Source organism: Gadus chalcogrammus, chromosome 12, assembly GCF_026213295.1.
Source record: "Gadus chalcogrammus isolate NIFS_2021 chromosome 12, NIFS_Gcha_1.0, whole genome shotgun sequence".
In the NCBI taxonomy this organism is placed as follows: Eukaryota; Metazoa; Chordata; class Actinopteri; order Gadiformes; family Gadidae; genus Gadus; species Gadus chalcogrammus.
The window spans coordinates 2,374,722-2,389,918 of record NC_079423.1 but is presented as its reverse complement, the minus strand read 5'-3'; the positions used below and the strand labels follow the sequence as shown (position 1 = coordinate 2,389,918).

The window sequence follows — 15,197 nt, the reverse complement described above, 5'->3', positions numbered from 1 at the left end:
TGCTATCTTTGTGCATCTGATCGGCTGTTGCTGTTGGCCTAAACAAAAAGGTGACATGTGATGGATTTAATAAACAGACAACCATCCACTTCAACAATTGGGAAGGATAGCACATAGAATCAGATTGAATAAATTCATTAAACCGTTTCAATGAAAGTATGAATGAACATGTTTGAAGGGTAGGATGCTGAATGGGTTCATGTCTAAAGGTACAGGGGCGTGTACCCTACCGTGTTGCTTGCAGCCGTTCCCACGTTGAGGTTCTTAAGGAGCTGTGGAGAGCCATACTGACCAGCGATCTGTTTCCGAACCTCTGCTGCCACAGTCCTGTGGGGGAGAGACAAGGTTTCAACTAGGGCTGGGTAAAAAAAAAAACTAGATTTAATCGTTTTTTTATCGATTTCATTTAAATTTAGCAATATTGATTCATAGGGCATGAGATAGATATTTTTTTACCATTAATATTATTTGCACTTTAATAAAAAATGCCTTAATGCAATTTGCAGTTATGGAATGTTGTAGTTCAAAAGTTTAAATAGTCCAATTTACTTGTTGTTTAAGGTGAAAAAATAAAGTACATTTGTATTTTGTAAGACAGTTGACCCTTTTCATTATTTAAGAGCAGATTGAATCTAATCGTGATTAATCGATTCAGAACCTTATGAATCAAAATCAAATCGATTTAGGAAATTGGCCACGATACCCAGCCCTTGTTTCAATCAAATGGCCCAGCGAAAATAGTTTGGCACATGTAAGAACTAGGCAAACGGGGGAGGGGAGGATAAGAAGATGATAAACATCCTGTGAGAAAATGCCATGATACTTTTACTCTGACATTTACTGTCAGAGTTTTCCTAAAAAAGTATTGTAGAGTTTAACTGTAATATTTTCTCTAGATTTTTCTCAAAACTTGTTTGTTCCTAAAATGTGAAAATTAACAAAAATAAAATGAATTTAGTAAATTTAATTGCATCAGTAATTTAATTAAAAGGGTCTGCTATTGTCACATTGATGAAATAATAATAACCTTCTTACTAATCTGACTTATCAGAGCTTGACCTGATTTAGAATGCTCTCTAGGCCATACTATCGCTTATCCAAATCTGTAAGAACTACTCCACACAAATACATTCAAAACATTGTACAAATACAGCAGAAGACCCCACACAGTAAAATACCCCCTACCTCATCAGTAAAATACCAAACACAGTACAGTACACCACACAGTACAGAAAGAATGAGTCCCAATTCTACAATAACTATGATAGATTGCAAGATTAAATCCACGTTTAATCTTAACTTGGAAATCCTTCTTTACTTCCTTCCCAAGCTACTTAAGGTTTTTGGTTAATTGCGCCTCAAAAGTACCACAAACACTCTTGTTACGATATTTTAAAGGAGACATATTATGAAAACAACACTTTGGAGATTTGGTGTTGTTTTGGGTCTCGGGTGCTCCAACACGCAGAAAAACTTTGAAAAAAGTCTGTACATGTTTTTTTGACTGAGATATGCTTTTCTGAAAGTAGTAAGTACCCCGTCTACAGTTACCAAACGAGCGAGTCAGTTTCGATTTTGCATTTTTCAAACTACACTCGGACCATCCAAGCAAACTCTTACTTTCTGGAGCCTTGAAAGTTGACAAGAGGGCATCTTACATGACGGAGTTGGGTATCTTACATTATGTCAAATAAAACTACTTAGTTCAACTGAATTCCCCCCAAATGATTGCTTTAACATGCGGCAAGTTTCCTTCAATGTTTTTTAATGGCCTGCTTGGATGGTCCCGGTGTAGTTGGATGGTCCCGGCAGGGGGTGTAAATGCACCCCCTGCCGGCGACTTTCATTGGTTACTGCTGCAATTTTGTCCCGCCCACGGACGCTCTGCCTCATACGGATACAAATCACTTTTGCTACACATGTACCACACAGACATGTTGCAAAAGTATCCGCAAGAAAAACAACAGCTGAGACTCGTAGCAGCAGATTCGAGCAGTTGTATCGATGGACTTGTGCTCATTAAAATGCTCATTGAACATAGCGATCTATGTCATTTAATTTGTGAGGAAATATTTCACAGATGTGCAACTTCTGATGCATTAGTTCACAATTGGGTTTACGAATGCATACATTTTGGGCATGTTTTCAGATTATGAAACACGGGTGTGTGAATGTGTTTTGCACCAACTGCGCTGCAATGGTTGTAGCAAAAGTTTCAATTGCATCACTCTTTGAAGTTGTGATGCAAAGGATAGGATTTGTTACACATTTGTGACTTTAGAGTACACATGCAAAATAAACATTGAGGACTTCAATTTTACTGTTACACATTAGTGACTTTAGTGTACGCATACAAAATCTGCAGTTACAGGTGCTAAAGACTTTTGCTACAATAATACCTTCATACAAAGTTCCTTTCCCCCAATTCTTCTCAACCATGGCCAAGATATCCCCACTACGAGTCTTTAATGTTTGTGGAGGTGCCAGACGTCAGACGCAGTCTTTATGATTCATAATATCATCCGAGGCGCACATAGCTTTTGGCCGTGATATTAGATATAATATTATATAAATACCAATATATAATATGATTATTATTATTATATCATATAGATATAGAGCTCCAGGAGTCCGCAAACGGCAACAATCCCTTCACCTCCATGCTGTGGTACACTCTGACAGCTCATTGGTCAATTGGCAGCAGCTCATTTTCATTAAAGCTACAGACACCAGAAACAGAGCACTCTGAAGGGACTGAAACAGAGGGGAATAGCGGTACCCAAGATTTTTTTTTCCTAAAAGCTATATCCAGCAAACAGCTTCAAAAACTTTTTTTCTGGAACTCAAATACTATGTTTACTTGCTGTGAAAACGCCATAATAGGTCTCCTTTAAACATTTAAAGAATCCAAATAGTTATCACTGCACTACAAGGGCATACAACTGAAAATAAAAACAGAGCTTCAAGCTAGTGGAAAAATATAGGCTCACTCAATAACACAATACGCATAAAGACAAAGGGATGGGGCACACAGAGGCAGGGTGGCCTTGGAGAGCTGGGGCCCAGAAAAATAGACTTAAGGCCCCGTCCACACGGTTGATCTATTCCCCTCCGGACGATCTTTTCCCCTCCATTTCCTTTAATGCGTTTCAGGAATATCTCTGTAAAGACCGACTCATTGCGAAAACGCATCGAGCTGAAGAGACGCTGAAGTACATATTCAAGCCGCTGGTTCTCCACAAAAAAAAGTGGAGCGCATCCAGCCTGCGCGCTGTATGCAAACATTTGGTCGAGGAGGAGATAGCAGTCGTTAAAGCTTTTAGCTTGAGCAGAAACACTTTTTAATGTACAGTTAGTATTTCATTTTACCAAACTAAGTATTTAAAGCTACAAAAATAAAATATCAAATCAACTCTAACGTTGCCCAGCTGGTGGGGGGGCGAGGATGTCATCTTTTGCGTTTCAGGCGTCCACATGAATCCCAACACGAAAAGTCATAGGTCCGTTCTTAACTTATCCACCCTGGGACCTGGTTTCAGAGAAGTTAGTTTTCGGGCACCGAAAACGCCAGATCCGTCTGGACAGTCAGCCCAAACACACAAGTTTTCACCATAGATTGGTTCCGTGTGGACGGGGCTTTTCGAACATCATGTATTTTGTGTTTTTTTCCTCCATTGGGAGACACGTTTCACTTACTCATACGCACATTCCCTCTTTCTCACACAAACACTTACACACCCACAGTCTCACTACATTGAATGGTGTTACATGAAGGATTTCCTTTGAGTCTAAATCAAGCAGGAAAACCATTTGAACTGTTGCCATTGAACCGTATGACAATGCATCATATGTCCCCCGAGGCATCGGAAACACACAACAAATAATACATCCAAGCGACGCAGAGGAGCAAGAGGTCAGTGAGTTGTGGGGGCGATGAGGCAAGTGTGACCACAACAACCCGTGAGGGCCCAGTAACACTGAGCTGAGCCTATATATAATCTACGCAGGAGATAGAATAATACATCAGGATCACATGCAGACCGGGGAAAAGGCTGAGCAGCAGCAAGAGAGGGCCAAGTCTGGGCAGAACACGATGACACAGTTTGGAGATCTGGTGGCCTCTAAAGCCTCCACAATCTCCCTCTCCGAGAAGGAAGAGGGTGCGGAGCGATGGACCGATGAAACACACTCCAGTGCCCCCGTGCCCCGGCAGCTGTAGCCATCTGGTTTTTTGTGCGCCTCGACTGCACGCCAGGAAATCACTTCATTATGCAATAAGGGCCTTCTCGAGAGAAGAGTTGCGCCTCTGAGCCACAGCAAACATCGACGACAGCACAGGTTATCAGCAGAGTTTTAAATATTTTACGATTAGCGGGATAAGCAAACAACAGACAAATTGATGAGCAAATAACAACTGCTGATCTATGGGGTTATCGAACCCCGAAAGACATTGCACTGACACTGAATTTATCTGACCCTGTTGAAATCACCCAAATGCAAAGTCAATAGCATTTGACACCTAGGTCTATGCAATACTACAACAATCAAGGTGGACAAATAGCAGTCTGCTCATTACATTGCGGACAGTATACAGGGCCCGGTTTTGTAAGAGAAAAGCATAATTATACTAATGTGAGCCACAGTTCATAAAAATTCATGATCGGGAACATAATGATCATATCATGATCCCTGCAATCCAAAAGAGAGGCTGTTAGTAAAAACGTGCATGACTACTTGAAACCTTACACATCTTCTTAAGCTATACTATTTTATGTTATCTCAACCCTGTGGCACTATGCATGTTACATGCACTGTGTTCAGCCTCTATTGTGGTGTGTTCGTGGTGAACCACTTTTCCTGTAGGGTGACATGGACAGTATGCCTCTGGTAGAGATCAAACCAGTTATGTGATGTTAAAGCAAGTAGGCATAGTTATTTCCTTGTTTAAAAGAAAATTATATAGATAGACAAAGTCAAAGTAGGCTAATTGTATAAATTGTAAGCCTACTTCAAGCAAGATTAAAGAATTAAAAGGATGTGGGACTTCCTTCCAATAGCAGCACCAGTTAATAACCTGTCAAATGGAAAGTTCAATTACAAAATCCGTTTCTCTAGAAGCGTTCAAAAATAGAATTATAAGTCTGCCACCAACTTTTAATTCCAGAGAAAAACAACATTCTCTAGACTTTTTGTTGTCATTCCATAAATATTGTTAATCGGTATTGACTTGCAAGGGAACATCTTCAAATCCCACACAATGCCCTTTGTTAAAGAGATTAGTCTGATCTGTCTCGGGGCATGGCAGATCACTATTTGATGGCTATTGAGAGGCTTTCGAGCCCGTCTCGCTACATGACAATGGTCTGCTTTATCGTCTCAACTGGGTGTTGGTAAACATGACAGCAAAGTTATGCCACATCAGTGCCCCCCAGCAAACTAGCAACCGTTAGCTGAAGGGGGTTGCTTATTGCCCGAAATCCCTTTAAATCACACTAACTTTACCTTGCCGGATTCTATGGAAACACGCCCACCGTGTCATGCAGTGTGCCTCTGTTATAATTTCAACCCACCCACACAACGACAACAAAGGAACAATTACGATACGTCACTGGGGTCGCCGTTATGTATATGGGTGGGACTGCTGAGCATCTCTCCCCGTATGGCTAAAAGGGAGACTAGCTTGAAAATGCTAGGCTCTGCGGGCGGCTGGGCCTCTGCTGGTCCATGAACCCCCGGTGCTCAGCCGCAGATGACCTTATTATACCACCACTACGTCGACCCGGATTGTTATAGAAGCATGGAGGTGTAGCCCGCTAGGTCCTACCTGCTTATTTTTTGGGCGAAGGCGCGGCGTTCAGCCATGGCAGTTGCAGCTGATGTGCTTTAGCTAGATTCCCAAGCAGGCAGGCTCCGTTTTCCACTCACTCACTACTCATCGCCAGCTATCCTGGGGGAAGACTGGAGAATGGAATGGGCTACCGTAATTGCTGTAGTTGTGCGCAGAACTACACACCCGTGTTCTATGGGGCACACGCCCTTCAGCTACTAAATAAAATGCACCATGGCTTTGATGAATGACAAAGTGCAATGTTCTGTAGCGTTAAAGCTATTTATGAAATGTATAGGGCAAATAAAACTAAGGATAGAAGACTAAAGGTGTGGCGCTATACCCACTTGAGAATAATCATTTACATAAATAGGAGGCGTGTTTAAGTCCGAAACGCGTTTGTTGTTTATTATGCGTCAGAAAAAAAAAGAAAAAACTGGCAGAAAAAGGACACTATATGGGAGCCGACTCATATGCCTAAAGATGTGTGGAAAGTCAGTTGCTGGACAAACACTTTTTAGTACATTTGCAATGCTGTAGCGTAATGTCCCCAGACATAACTATAATTATGTCCAGTATCATTTCATCCAACAAATTGTAATTCTACTATTATGGATATAATTACTATTATCATTAATATGCTATTCATCAGTAGGCTACATTAAATGGGTGGCATTAAACAACCAATATTAAAAGATTTGGTATAATCCCTATAATGAACAGTTTAACTGCGCGCTTTGCTTTTCACTTAATTTCTCAGCCAGCATTTATTGAGTGTGGTGCGCCTGTTTTGTTGTACAGCGTAGCTCAAGCGAGCGGACTTGTTCGAGTGTTTATAAATGACCAGGAAGTGGGCGAAACCCCGCCACTCGTCGTAAGTAGCAAAATAAAACATTCAGCCTCTAATCTTGGCCCGCTGGAAAAATCGCGAGAAGCAGTGATACTGCATTTGTACTTCCTCGCGATGTGAACATTGGCAATATAAGTGTCAGTCCGTTCGCAATATCTCTTTAAAGAAAATAATACAATTGTTAAAATACGGTCGATAGAGGACCCTACGCGGTAACAATGTGTCAGAGTAAGGTCTGATTTCAGTGATGCCTACACGCAGCCAACAACAGTTTATATGTGTGTGTATGCGCTTGTTTGTGTGTCTAAATTGACGTGCTTGCAGTTGGCTTATTATTGGGATGGATTATGTTTCTAAGTGGTGAAATGGAAAATAAAGGAGACGAGGATGTGGAAAAACTTAAGACAAAGTTCAGGTCGGCATGGCACAATGTGAAGTACAGTAAGTGATCTGTATATATACTGCCTATCAGCAGTATGTCTTAATAGTTGTCTATTCGCAACGTCTTCATTAATTTACATTCACATGGTGTCAAGCACTAGTAAAATATCGATAGAGACATCATCGAGGTAGTCTCATATGTATTCAGTGAATATGGCCCATATTCTATCTTGGTCCCAAGATAGAATATGACCCTGTTCAATTGTGTCGATTATAGACTGATCGAGATAGCTGTTTTCAATTGAGTCAAGTCTTTAAATTAGATTCGCAGTTGTTATAGATACAAGTTAATCTACTGAAATAACTTCACACGTTGTAGGTTGGGCGCTGAAGTCTAAGACCTCATTCAGTAGGAATTCTCCAGTGTTCCTGTTGGGAAAGTGTTACCATTTCAAGGCTGAAGGTACACACACACGCACACACAAATATATACGCATTACTGTGTTTGTCTCAATCAGGTCAGCACTTTGCAGAGTCTTTGAATATATTAAATATATTGAATGCTTTGCATGTTTTTACATCCTCATGCAACTATGAAATTGCTATTTAATCCTACTCCTCATTTTTCTGGTTTTGTGGCTGTCCTTTATGCATATTTAAAGATATAGTATTGCTGTGAAGGTCATTGACTTATGTATTTGGACTGGCATCTAGACTGGAAATTAAAACGTTAACAAAGATGCTGAAGGCTCTTCATAAGGAAAATGATTGGTCTTGGAAATGTTACTAATATTGGAAAAACTCCTAATTGTTTTCAAATTTAAAACATAAGGTTATTACAATTTCAAGAACCACAAATGTGTCCTTCCCTGTTTTGTGTACAGAGGATGAGGACACTCTGGCTGAAGCTGGCCGTGAGGCCTGGAATGAAGTCCCGCACCGGGGGAACGCTGAGTCGTTCCGCAGGGACTTTGCTTCACGTGTGTGGCTGACCTATAGGGAGGAGTTCCCACCCTTACCCGGCTCCACCCTGACATCTGACTGTGGCTGGGGCTGCATGCTGAGGACTGGACAGATGATGCTGGCTCAGGCCCTCATCCTGCACTTCCTGGGCAGAGGTGAGTGACACACCATGAACAAACAAACACAATCCAATAGTTGTTGGCTACCTCTCTTTAACAACATAATACAGAAATGCATTGTGGGTAATGTATGGGTCTCTATTGAGCGAATGGTCGCACTTCTCCCAAACGTATGGCTTTCATTGAAATGCTCATAACTTTTTAATTTACTAAATTCTTTAAATTAGGCCTTATCGCTCTGAAGCACAAGTGTGTCCATATCACATTATACTCCAGGAATGCATTTGAACCACTTGATCGAACATGGGTGTTTACATGTGTTTGTGTAAATGTAATGCCCATGTCAATGTAGTAACGGAGATCATTTAAATTTAACTTAAGCATATGCTTTTATTGGTCATACTCTATTATTACTAAAGCATACTAGTCCCATCTCTAAATCTAGAAGGAAAGGGCGACTTTGTGTGATGTAATGACTTTGATAGCAAGGAAAGTTGTCTCTGTATCTCCGAGAACTATCCTCTGGGGCATTACTCAATGCAGCCTGTGATGGGTTGGAGCAGACCCCTGCAAGTTTAATGCAGTCATTGAGAAAACAATATTTAAAACTTCCAACTGGGAAATATGTCATTAATGAACTCTTTCTCTATAAAATGACTAATGGCCACTTGGGGGATATTTATTGATCAATTTATCTGTCATTCTCTTTGGAGCAAGGTCATTATGTGAGTGTCCCAGTCTCTTCGTCTCAGTCTTTGTGTTTATAGCTGAAGACACTCCCCTTCTCTTCTCCTTGGGCTCCCACCCTGTTTGTGTGGGCATGCCGACGTAAAAGTGATATAGTGATACATATCCAGGCTTATAATTGAATGAGCTCCTGGTTAAAAAAGAAAATGTGCCCATGTAGGCCTACCCGTTGCGGCGGATCGCTTCGGTTACCGGCAGGTGATTAAACGTGAAAACTTTAATTTCTCAAACTGTGAAAAAGCTTGAGAAAGGATTCTTGGTGAGAGGAGGACTGTGTTGCTCGGTGCACTCAATGAGTTAAAGACGCGCTCAACAGCCATCTAGTCAAGCGATACGATTTCATGCACTTCCATTGGGTGATGATTCGTAATGGTCTAATAATCCTTGCACACCATGAAGTCAAAGTCTTCATGGTGACTTAGGCCCCGTCCACACGGAGATGATTTCTTGGTGAAACCGCATCAGTCTTGTGCGTTTCGGTTGACCGTCCAGATGGAGCCGGCGAATCCGGTGCCCGAAACCACACATTTCTGACCACACTCGGAGGTGGTTTCAAATCTATCCGGATCTGTGCGGTTTCGTGTTAGGATTCGTGTGGACGCCTGAAATGCAAACGATGTTTACATGGGTTGTAGACATCGATGAGAATAGCTTTAGGATAAGCTAATAATATGCATCTAATAGTTAGATCTTATATTATATAATTTAACTAGATAAAATTGATATTTAGTTTGGGGAATATTTGCATCAGAAAAGGCTTAGCACTATCCTGCCTCCCTTCAGACTGGACGTGGTCAGAGGCCCTGAACTTGGAGTCCTTGGACACAGGGACACGGACCGCCAGGGCAGCCCAGCGCCTGGTAGCCACACTTGAGTCCTCTCTGCCTGGCTACCAAGACCCCAAAAGACCCCGGTCCCTTCCTGGGCCCCGGCTCCAGGCCCAGGGCGGCTCCCAGAGCCAGGGGGCTGCAGAGGAAGCCGACGGCCACCTGAGGGAGCTGTACCACCGCACGTTGGTGTCCTGGTTTGGAGACATCCCCGGGGCCCAGCTGGGCCTCCACAGCCTGGTCCGCTTAGGCCTGGAGCTGGGCAAGCAGGCTGGGGACTGGTACGGGCCAGCCGTGGTGGCACATATCTTGAAGTAAGTCTGGCATTGTACGGTAATGACACTGAGAGTACACTGAGAGTACAGTGTCCACTCTGATTGAGACCATAGTTTCAATACGAAGACACACCGCACACACAGTTTCAGAAACAATATCACTACAATAAAATTACAGAAATCCCCATATTATGAAGAAAACAGAGAGAGACGATAAAACAAATTAAACGTAAAACTACTTTAAATTAACATAAATGTATTTATGGTATACCGATGATTATATTATAAATTCTCATTTGTTGAACCCTCAAATACAAGACAGACGTGTATCAGCAATCATTCAATTGATTCAAGAAAGTCTAATGACAAGCATTTTGTTTTTCGCTCTCTTTAATGTCATTCCTTCTCTCTTTCTTTCTTTCTTTCTTTCTCCCTCATTCACATTTCTTCTCTTCTTCGTGTACTCGCGTGTACTCCATTATAATCCATGTAGAAGAGCTGTAGAGCAGGCAACAGAGCCTGGATTGGCCAGCATAACTGCTTACGTCTCACACGACTGCACAGGTACTGATAATGGCTTTGAAAATGTCACGCTATTGTTCTACAGCTCATCTCTGTCTGACTTTATTAGAACATTGTTTTCTTCTTACTTTAATTGGATTGTAATTGTTCTCTTTTTCCTCCTCAGTGTACAATGCAGATGTCATTGACATCCACAGGTCAAAGTCCTTTGCTCAGAGTTCAGGCAATCCTTCCCCACTCGACAGCCAAGGCCCAACCTCCATCCCATTGGACACCCAAGGCCCAGCCTCCATCCCATTGGATAGCCGGGCTGTCATTATCCTTGTCCCAGTTCGGTTGGGTGAGGATAAGACCAACCCAGAGTACTTCAACTTCGTCAAGGTGAGACAACATCAGCTCTAACCCTGACTAAAATAGTTAGAATGGATCATATTGTAGTACCTAAGAGAATAACTTTAGAAACAAACTGTATGGTCTATGTTGTGTTTCTATCTTGTCTGATGTGTCGCCCTTTCCCATCTGTCCATGTGTTTGTGTTTCTGTTGTGCGGCTCACAGAGCGTTCTGAGTTTGGAGTTCTGTATCGGTGTCCTTGGGGGGAAGCACGAACAGGCTCGCTATTTAGTGGGATTTCAAGGTTAGTGTTGTGTGTGTGTGTGTGTGTGTGTGTGTGTGTGTGTGTGTGTGTGTGTGTGTGTGTGTGTGTGTGTGTGTGTGTGTGTGTGTGTGTGTGTGTGTGTGTGTGTGTGTGTGTGTGTGTGTGTGAGAGATTGGATTGGTAGGAATAGAATATTATTTTGCATAATATACCCTGTTACCTTCCTTGTGTAAAGAGAGAAGTTAAGTTAATGCATTCCTGTTTGCATGGGGAAAGCGGATTGAGAAGTGTGGGTGTGGGTGGTGCCGCCTCACTCTATTTTCAACGACCCCTCCCGAGCCTCCTCATTCATCACTAGTAAAAACCTCCCAAGTTATAAGGCTGTAATTGATTTCCATAGGAGGTGCGCATACATTTCATCGGGCCCCAGTGGTGGTGGTGGTGGTGGTGGTGGGGGCAGAGAGGAGTGAGTGGATGAGGTTATAGTGAGGGAGAAGTGAGTAAGGGCGGAGTATGGAATCCAAAGAGAACCACTCTTCATCACCTTCAGCAGCCTGGAGAAACCTCCAGTTGTACATCTTGGCAGTCAATATTTACACCATTTACATTTTACCAATTTGAAACACGGAGCGGCGTGATGTCTAAATGACAAGCGATACATTCTGCCTGCCACCGTGCCGCTCCGGCCCACATTCATCATATGCAAATGGAACGGCGGTATAATTGCGTGTTTGCAAAAGTAATTCCCTCACACAAAAATGTAAAGACCGCCTCTTCTTTTTCCTCTCTTGTCTTTTCACTTATTTGCTTTTTTTTCTGCCGACGTGAAGGATGAGCTTGTACAAACGCATGCGATTATGCAGAATTGAATCCACCCTGGTGGGTAGTAAAAAGCAACAACCTTCCGGGAGGCAAATTTGACGCGGAAGAATCTTAACAGTTGGCGGAATGGGTGACTTTGAGCTGCTCTGCATAGAAATTGCAAAATAAAGTGTTTTTTATGTATTTTTTTTCTAATCATCCAATGTTTTTGAATAACTTGTCTTTTGTTTTGTCCTTGCAGACGACAGCTTGATTTACATGGACCCTCATTACTGTCAGTCTTTTGTGGATGTCAGCAAGAGCACCTTTCCTCTGCAGGTAATGTGAAATTACACAGACGAGCTGACTTGGGGAGCGGGCACGCGGGGTAGGCGCGGCAGTAATGTGAATTTAATAGTTTCTGTTAGTACTTAAGGGTATGAATCTTAAAGCGGCCCTCCACTCAATTACCGAGTGCCAGGCGGCTGATTTATTTGCCGCTGCTCCAGCGCATGTAGCCGTCGCTTAAGAGAAATATGGTGAATCAGAGATCAGCGGCAGAGGGATCCTGAATATTTTAGGGGCCGCACATTAAACCGCCGCCTCCACCACAGGTACGACAATTTGACAACGTGCCTAGTAGGGTACATTTATGGATATTATAATGGCTCAGAGAATAGGATTTAGCTTTTTTGACTCATGCCGGACAAGTGGAAACATCCATATAAGATAAATAATGACAATACAACAGTGTATCCGACAAGCCAGTGACTGTGCAACCCGTCATGTTTCCCCACTGCATGTATATGTGATGAATATATTGAGGTGATTTTTCATTGATTTTTGTACAGTCTTATCACTGCCCGTCGCCAAAGAAGATGCCGTTTGCGAACATGGACCCGAGTTGCACCATAGGGTTCTATTCTAGGACAGTCCAGGACTATGACCGAATCAGCCAAGAGCTTTCCAAGGTGAGGGAGAGGACAAAAAGACACACATGCTGTTCCACTCACTATGTCGTCATTTTGTCAAAATAATGTTCAACTATGGACTGAGGATGAAGAAAATGATAATGACACAATAAAGTGGGACTCTTCATCAGATCTCCACGCAGGTGGGACCAGGCTGTAGTTCTCAAGACGAACCAGCAGGTGGCAGCCTTTAGCCATGTATTGTCATCGCGTCTGGCCAGTTCACTGGCTCCGAGGCCAGGATGAAAAGGGGAATGCCTCTTTGATCACTGAATGCTTTAATCCATTGTAAAGTTTCCATTTTGTTGTGGTAAAAGTCAATTTTCCTGCTTGTGCACTGAAAGGCATAGGGGCAGTGGAGAGGTAAGTTTCCCTAGGTGGTGGAGGGAAACATTTTCGCTTTCCGGCTACAACTATTTCCGCTTCTGATTGCAGTTGCTGCGGCCGTCTGCGCGGGACAAGTACCCGGCGTTCACCTTGTTGGCGGGTCACGGCCGGGACTACGACCTGTCTAGCAGCCTGACACCCGAGAAGAGGGAGTGGCCGTTTATCCGAGACCCTTGCAGGGCAACCACCAGCATGGGTGACTTTGTCCTGCTCTGAGGGGTCCGCGTGGACCTTCAGACTCCATTCACTCTGATCCCCAGAGGTCAGGGGACTTTGCCAAACTGTCGGCCTTCCAAAGCACAGTGTTTAAAACGATACGTCTTTGAGATGGAGGGAGTTGTTAAAATCTATGGGCGACTCAGGTTATGCATAGGTGTTCAGAATAGTTTGCAAGCGTATTTATTTCCCATTCCTGATTGGCAAACGGTGTTCAATATTGTCAACTCCTAGACGCCTGTAGACATAAAAACCCTTTCACTTGTCACTTTTGAATAGTATCTATGTCTGATATTTTCAAAATGTACCTTTTTCGGATGCCGCTTTTGGTAAACCTTAATTCTTAGTTCATGCCTAACACGTACAATTAACAATCAACTGGACAATAATATCCATCTCCACACCTATATGAACCAATACAATATCTGTAACTGTAAAATCACATTGATAAACAACTGTCAATGGAGAGAAAAAGGCTGTTGTTTTTGGGTACTTTCTTGGTTTGAAAGGTTATGGCTACTAATGTAAAATATCAGAAGAAAAACATATATATAACACTTAGTCCAGTTATTTAAAAAATGTAATAAAATCTCTAAGATTTTGAATATTTAAGATTAATTGAATCTTCTGCTGTAAATGTGCAACTGCAATACCAAATGTAGACACGATACTAAATGTGGACACAATACTTAATGCACACTCGATTAATTTAAGCACTTGAAATTGCTTTTTAAACTGTTGTGCAGAAAAACTCAATAAGATAAAAACCATTGCCTTTCTATATAATTGGTCCAGGAAAGAAATACAATAAATAGACGCATAGTTTCTCTCATTTCCAATCCTGAGTGCAAACGTTGCTGGTGTGTTGAAATGCATTGGGACCTCTTCCATTTCACATCTGGTCCAAAGCAGCAGATTAAAACTAATCGGACGTGGTGCCCGTCTCTCCAGCCCATTAACCAGGGAGCAGATAGTATGTGACCCACTGACACCGGTGGCGGTGGCGTTCGCCTATGAAGGAAAAGAAAATATCCTTGTGTGCAGTGCCACACACACACACACACACACACACACACACACACACACACACACACACACACAGAGAGTCTGTTTTCCTCTACATTACAAATTCTGTGCCAAGAGGTCAGGGAGAGATGACTGGATGGATGGACAGAAGAAGAATCCCTCATCTGTCCCCTGTTCCTTCATAGCACTGGGGGGGGGGGGAGATACATAAAGGCCTCATTTAGGTCCTCTGCTCTCATCCCTGGTTGTTTTTAGAAGGACTACACAACTGGCGGGAACTCAGTTTCCCACGGCAACAGACTGGCACCCTTCAGGTCCTCAGAGAGAGAGAGAGAATGTTGGAAGTCAGCGGAAAGAGTGATGGGGGGGGGGGGGGGGGTATCTTTTTTTTTTTTTCTCTCTGTTGGGGGATATAAAAGGGCATTTGGGCTGGGGGGCACAGGCCACTGTAAGGGTCTGCTGTGTGGGCTGTGTATTAACAGGGATGTATGAATATTTGAATAATGAGTCACTCGTGTACGACGGCTTTGTAGCACATGCCCATCCTTCCCATTGGGTACAATAAGGACAAAACATGGCCTGTTGAACACAGCTGTCAATAGTGTCATTGACATTTGCGGATTCCTAAAAATCTAATCTGCAGCCAAGCAAATTCCTCTGAATGGAATCCATAAGAGTCGGCCTCTGT

The 15,197-nt window shown here is 42.6% G+C and overlaps 1 protein-coding gene across 1 annotated transcript; it reads left to right on the top strand.

The window, feature by feature from the left end:
- Positions 1-6,691: 6,691 nt before the first annotated feature.
- On the top strand, positions 6,692-14,859 carry atg4c (autophagy related 4C, cysteine peptidase). Its single transcript, XM_056604364.1, has 10 exons — positions 6,692-7,118; positions 7,438-7,521; positions 7,943-8,176; positions 9,671-10,028; positions 10,483-10,553; positions 10,678-10,892; positions 11,069-11,147; positions 12,172-12,248; positions 12,761-12,880; positions 13,316-14,859. The coding sequence occupies exons 1-10, from the start codon at positions 7,025-7,027 to the stop codon at positions 13,481-13,483; spliced, it is 1,500 nt and encodes a 499-aa protein (XP_056460339.1). The 5' UTR covers positions 6,692-7,024; the 3' UTR covers positions 13,484-14,859.
- The last annotated feature ends 338 nt before the right edge of the window (positions 14,860-15,197 follow it).

What these genes read in the sequence shown, in the direction of transcription:
- atg4c (XM_056604364.1), top strand. Translation starts at nt 7,025, where the DNA reads ATGTTTCTAAGTGGTGAAATGGAAAATAAAGGAGACGAGGATGTGGAA. An exon ending in CGTCTCACACGACTGCACAG is followed by an intron (nt 10,554 to 10,677) that starts GTACTGATAATG and finishes TTTCCTCCTCAG; the next exon opens with TGTACAATGCAGATGTCATT. An exon ending in AGTACTTCAACTTCGTCAAG is followed by an intron (nt 10,893 to 11,068) that starts GTGAGACAACAT and finishes TGCGGCTCACAG; the next exon opens with AGCGTTCTGAGTTTGGAGTT.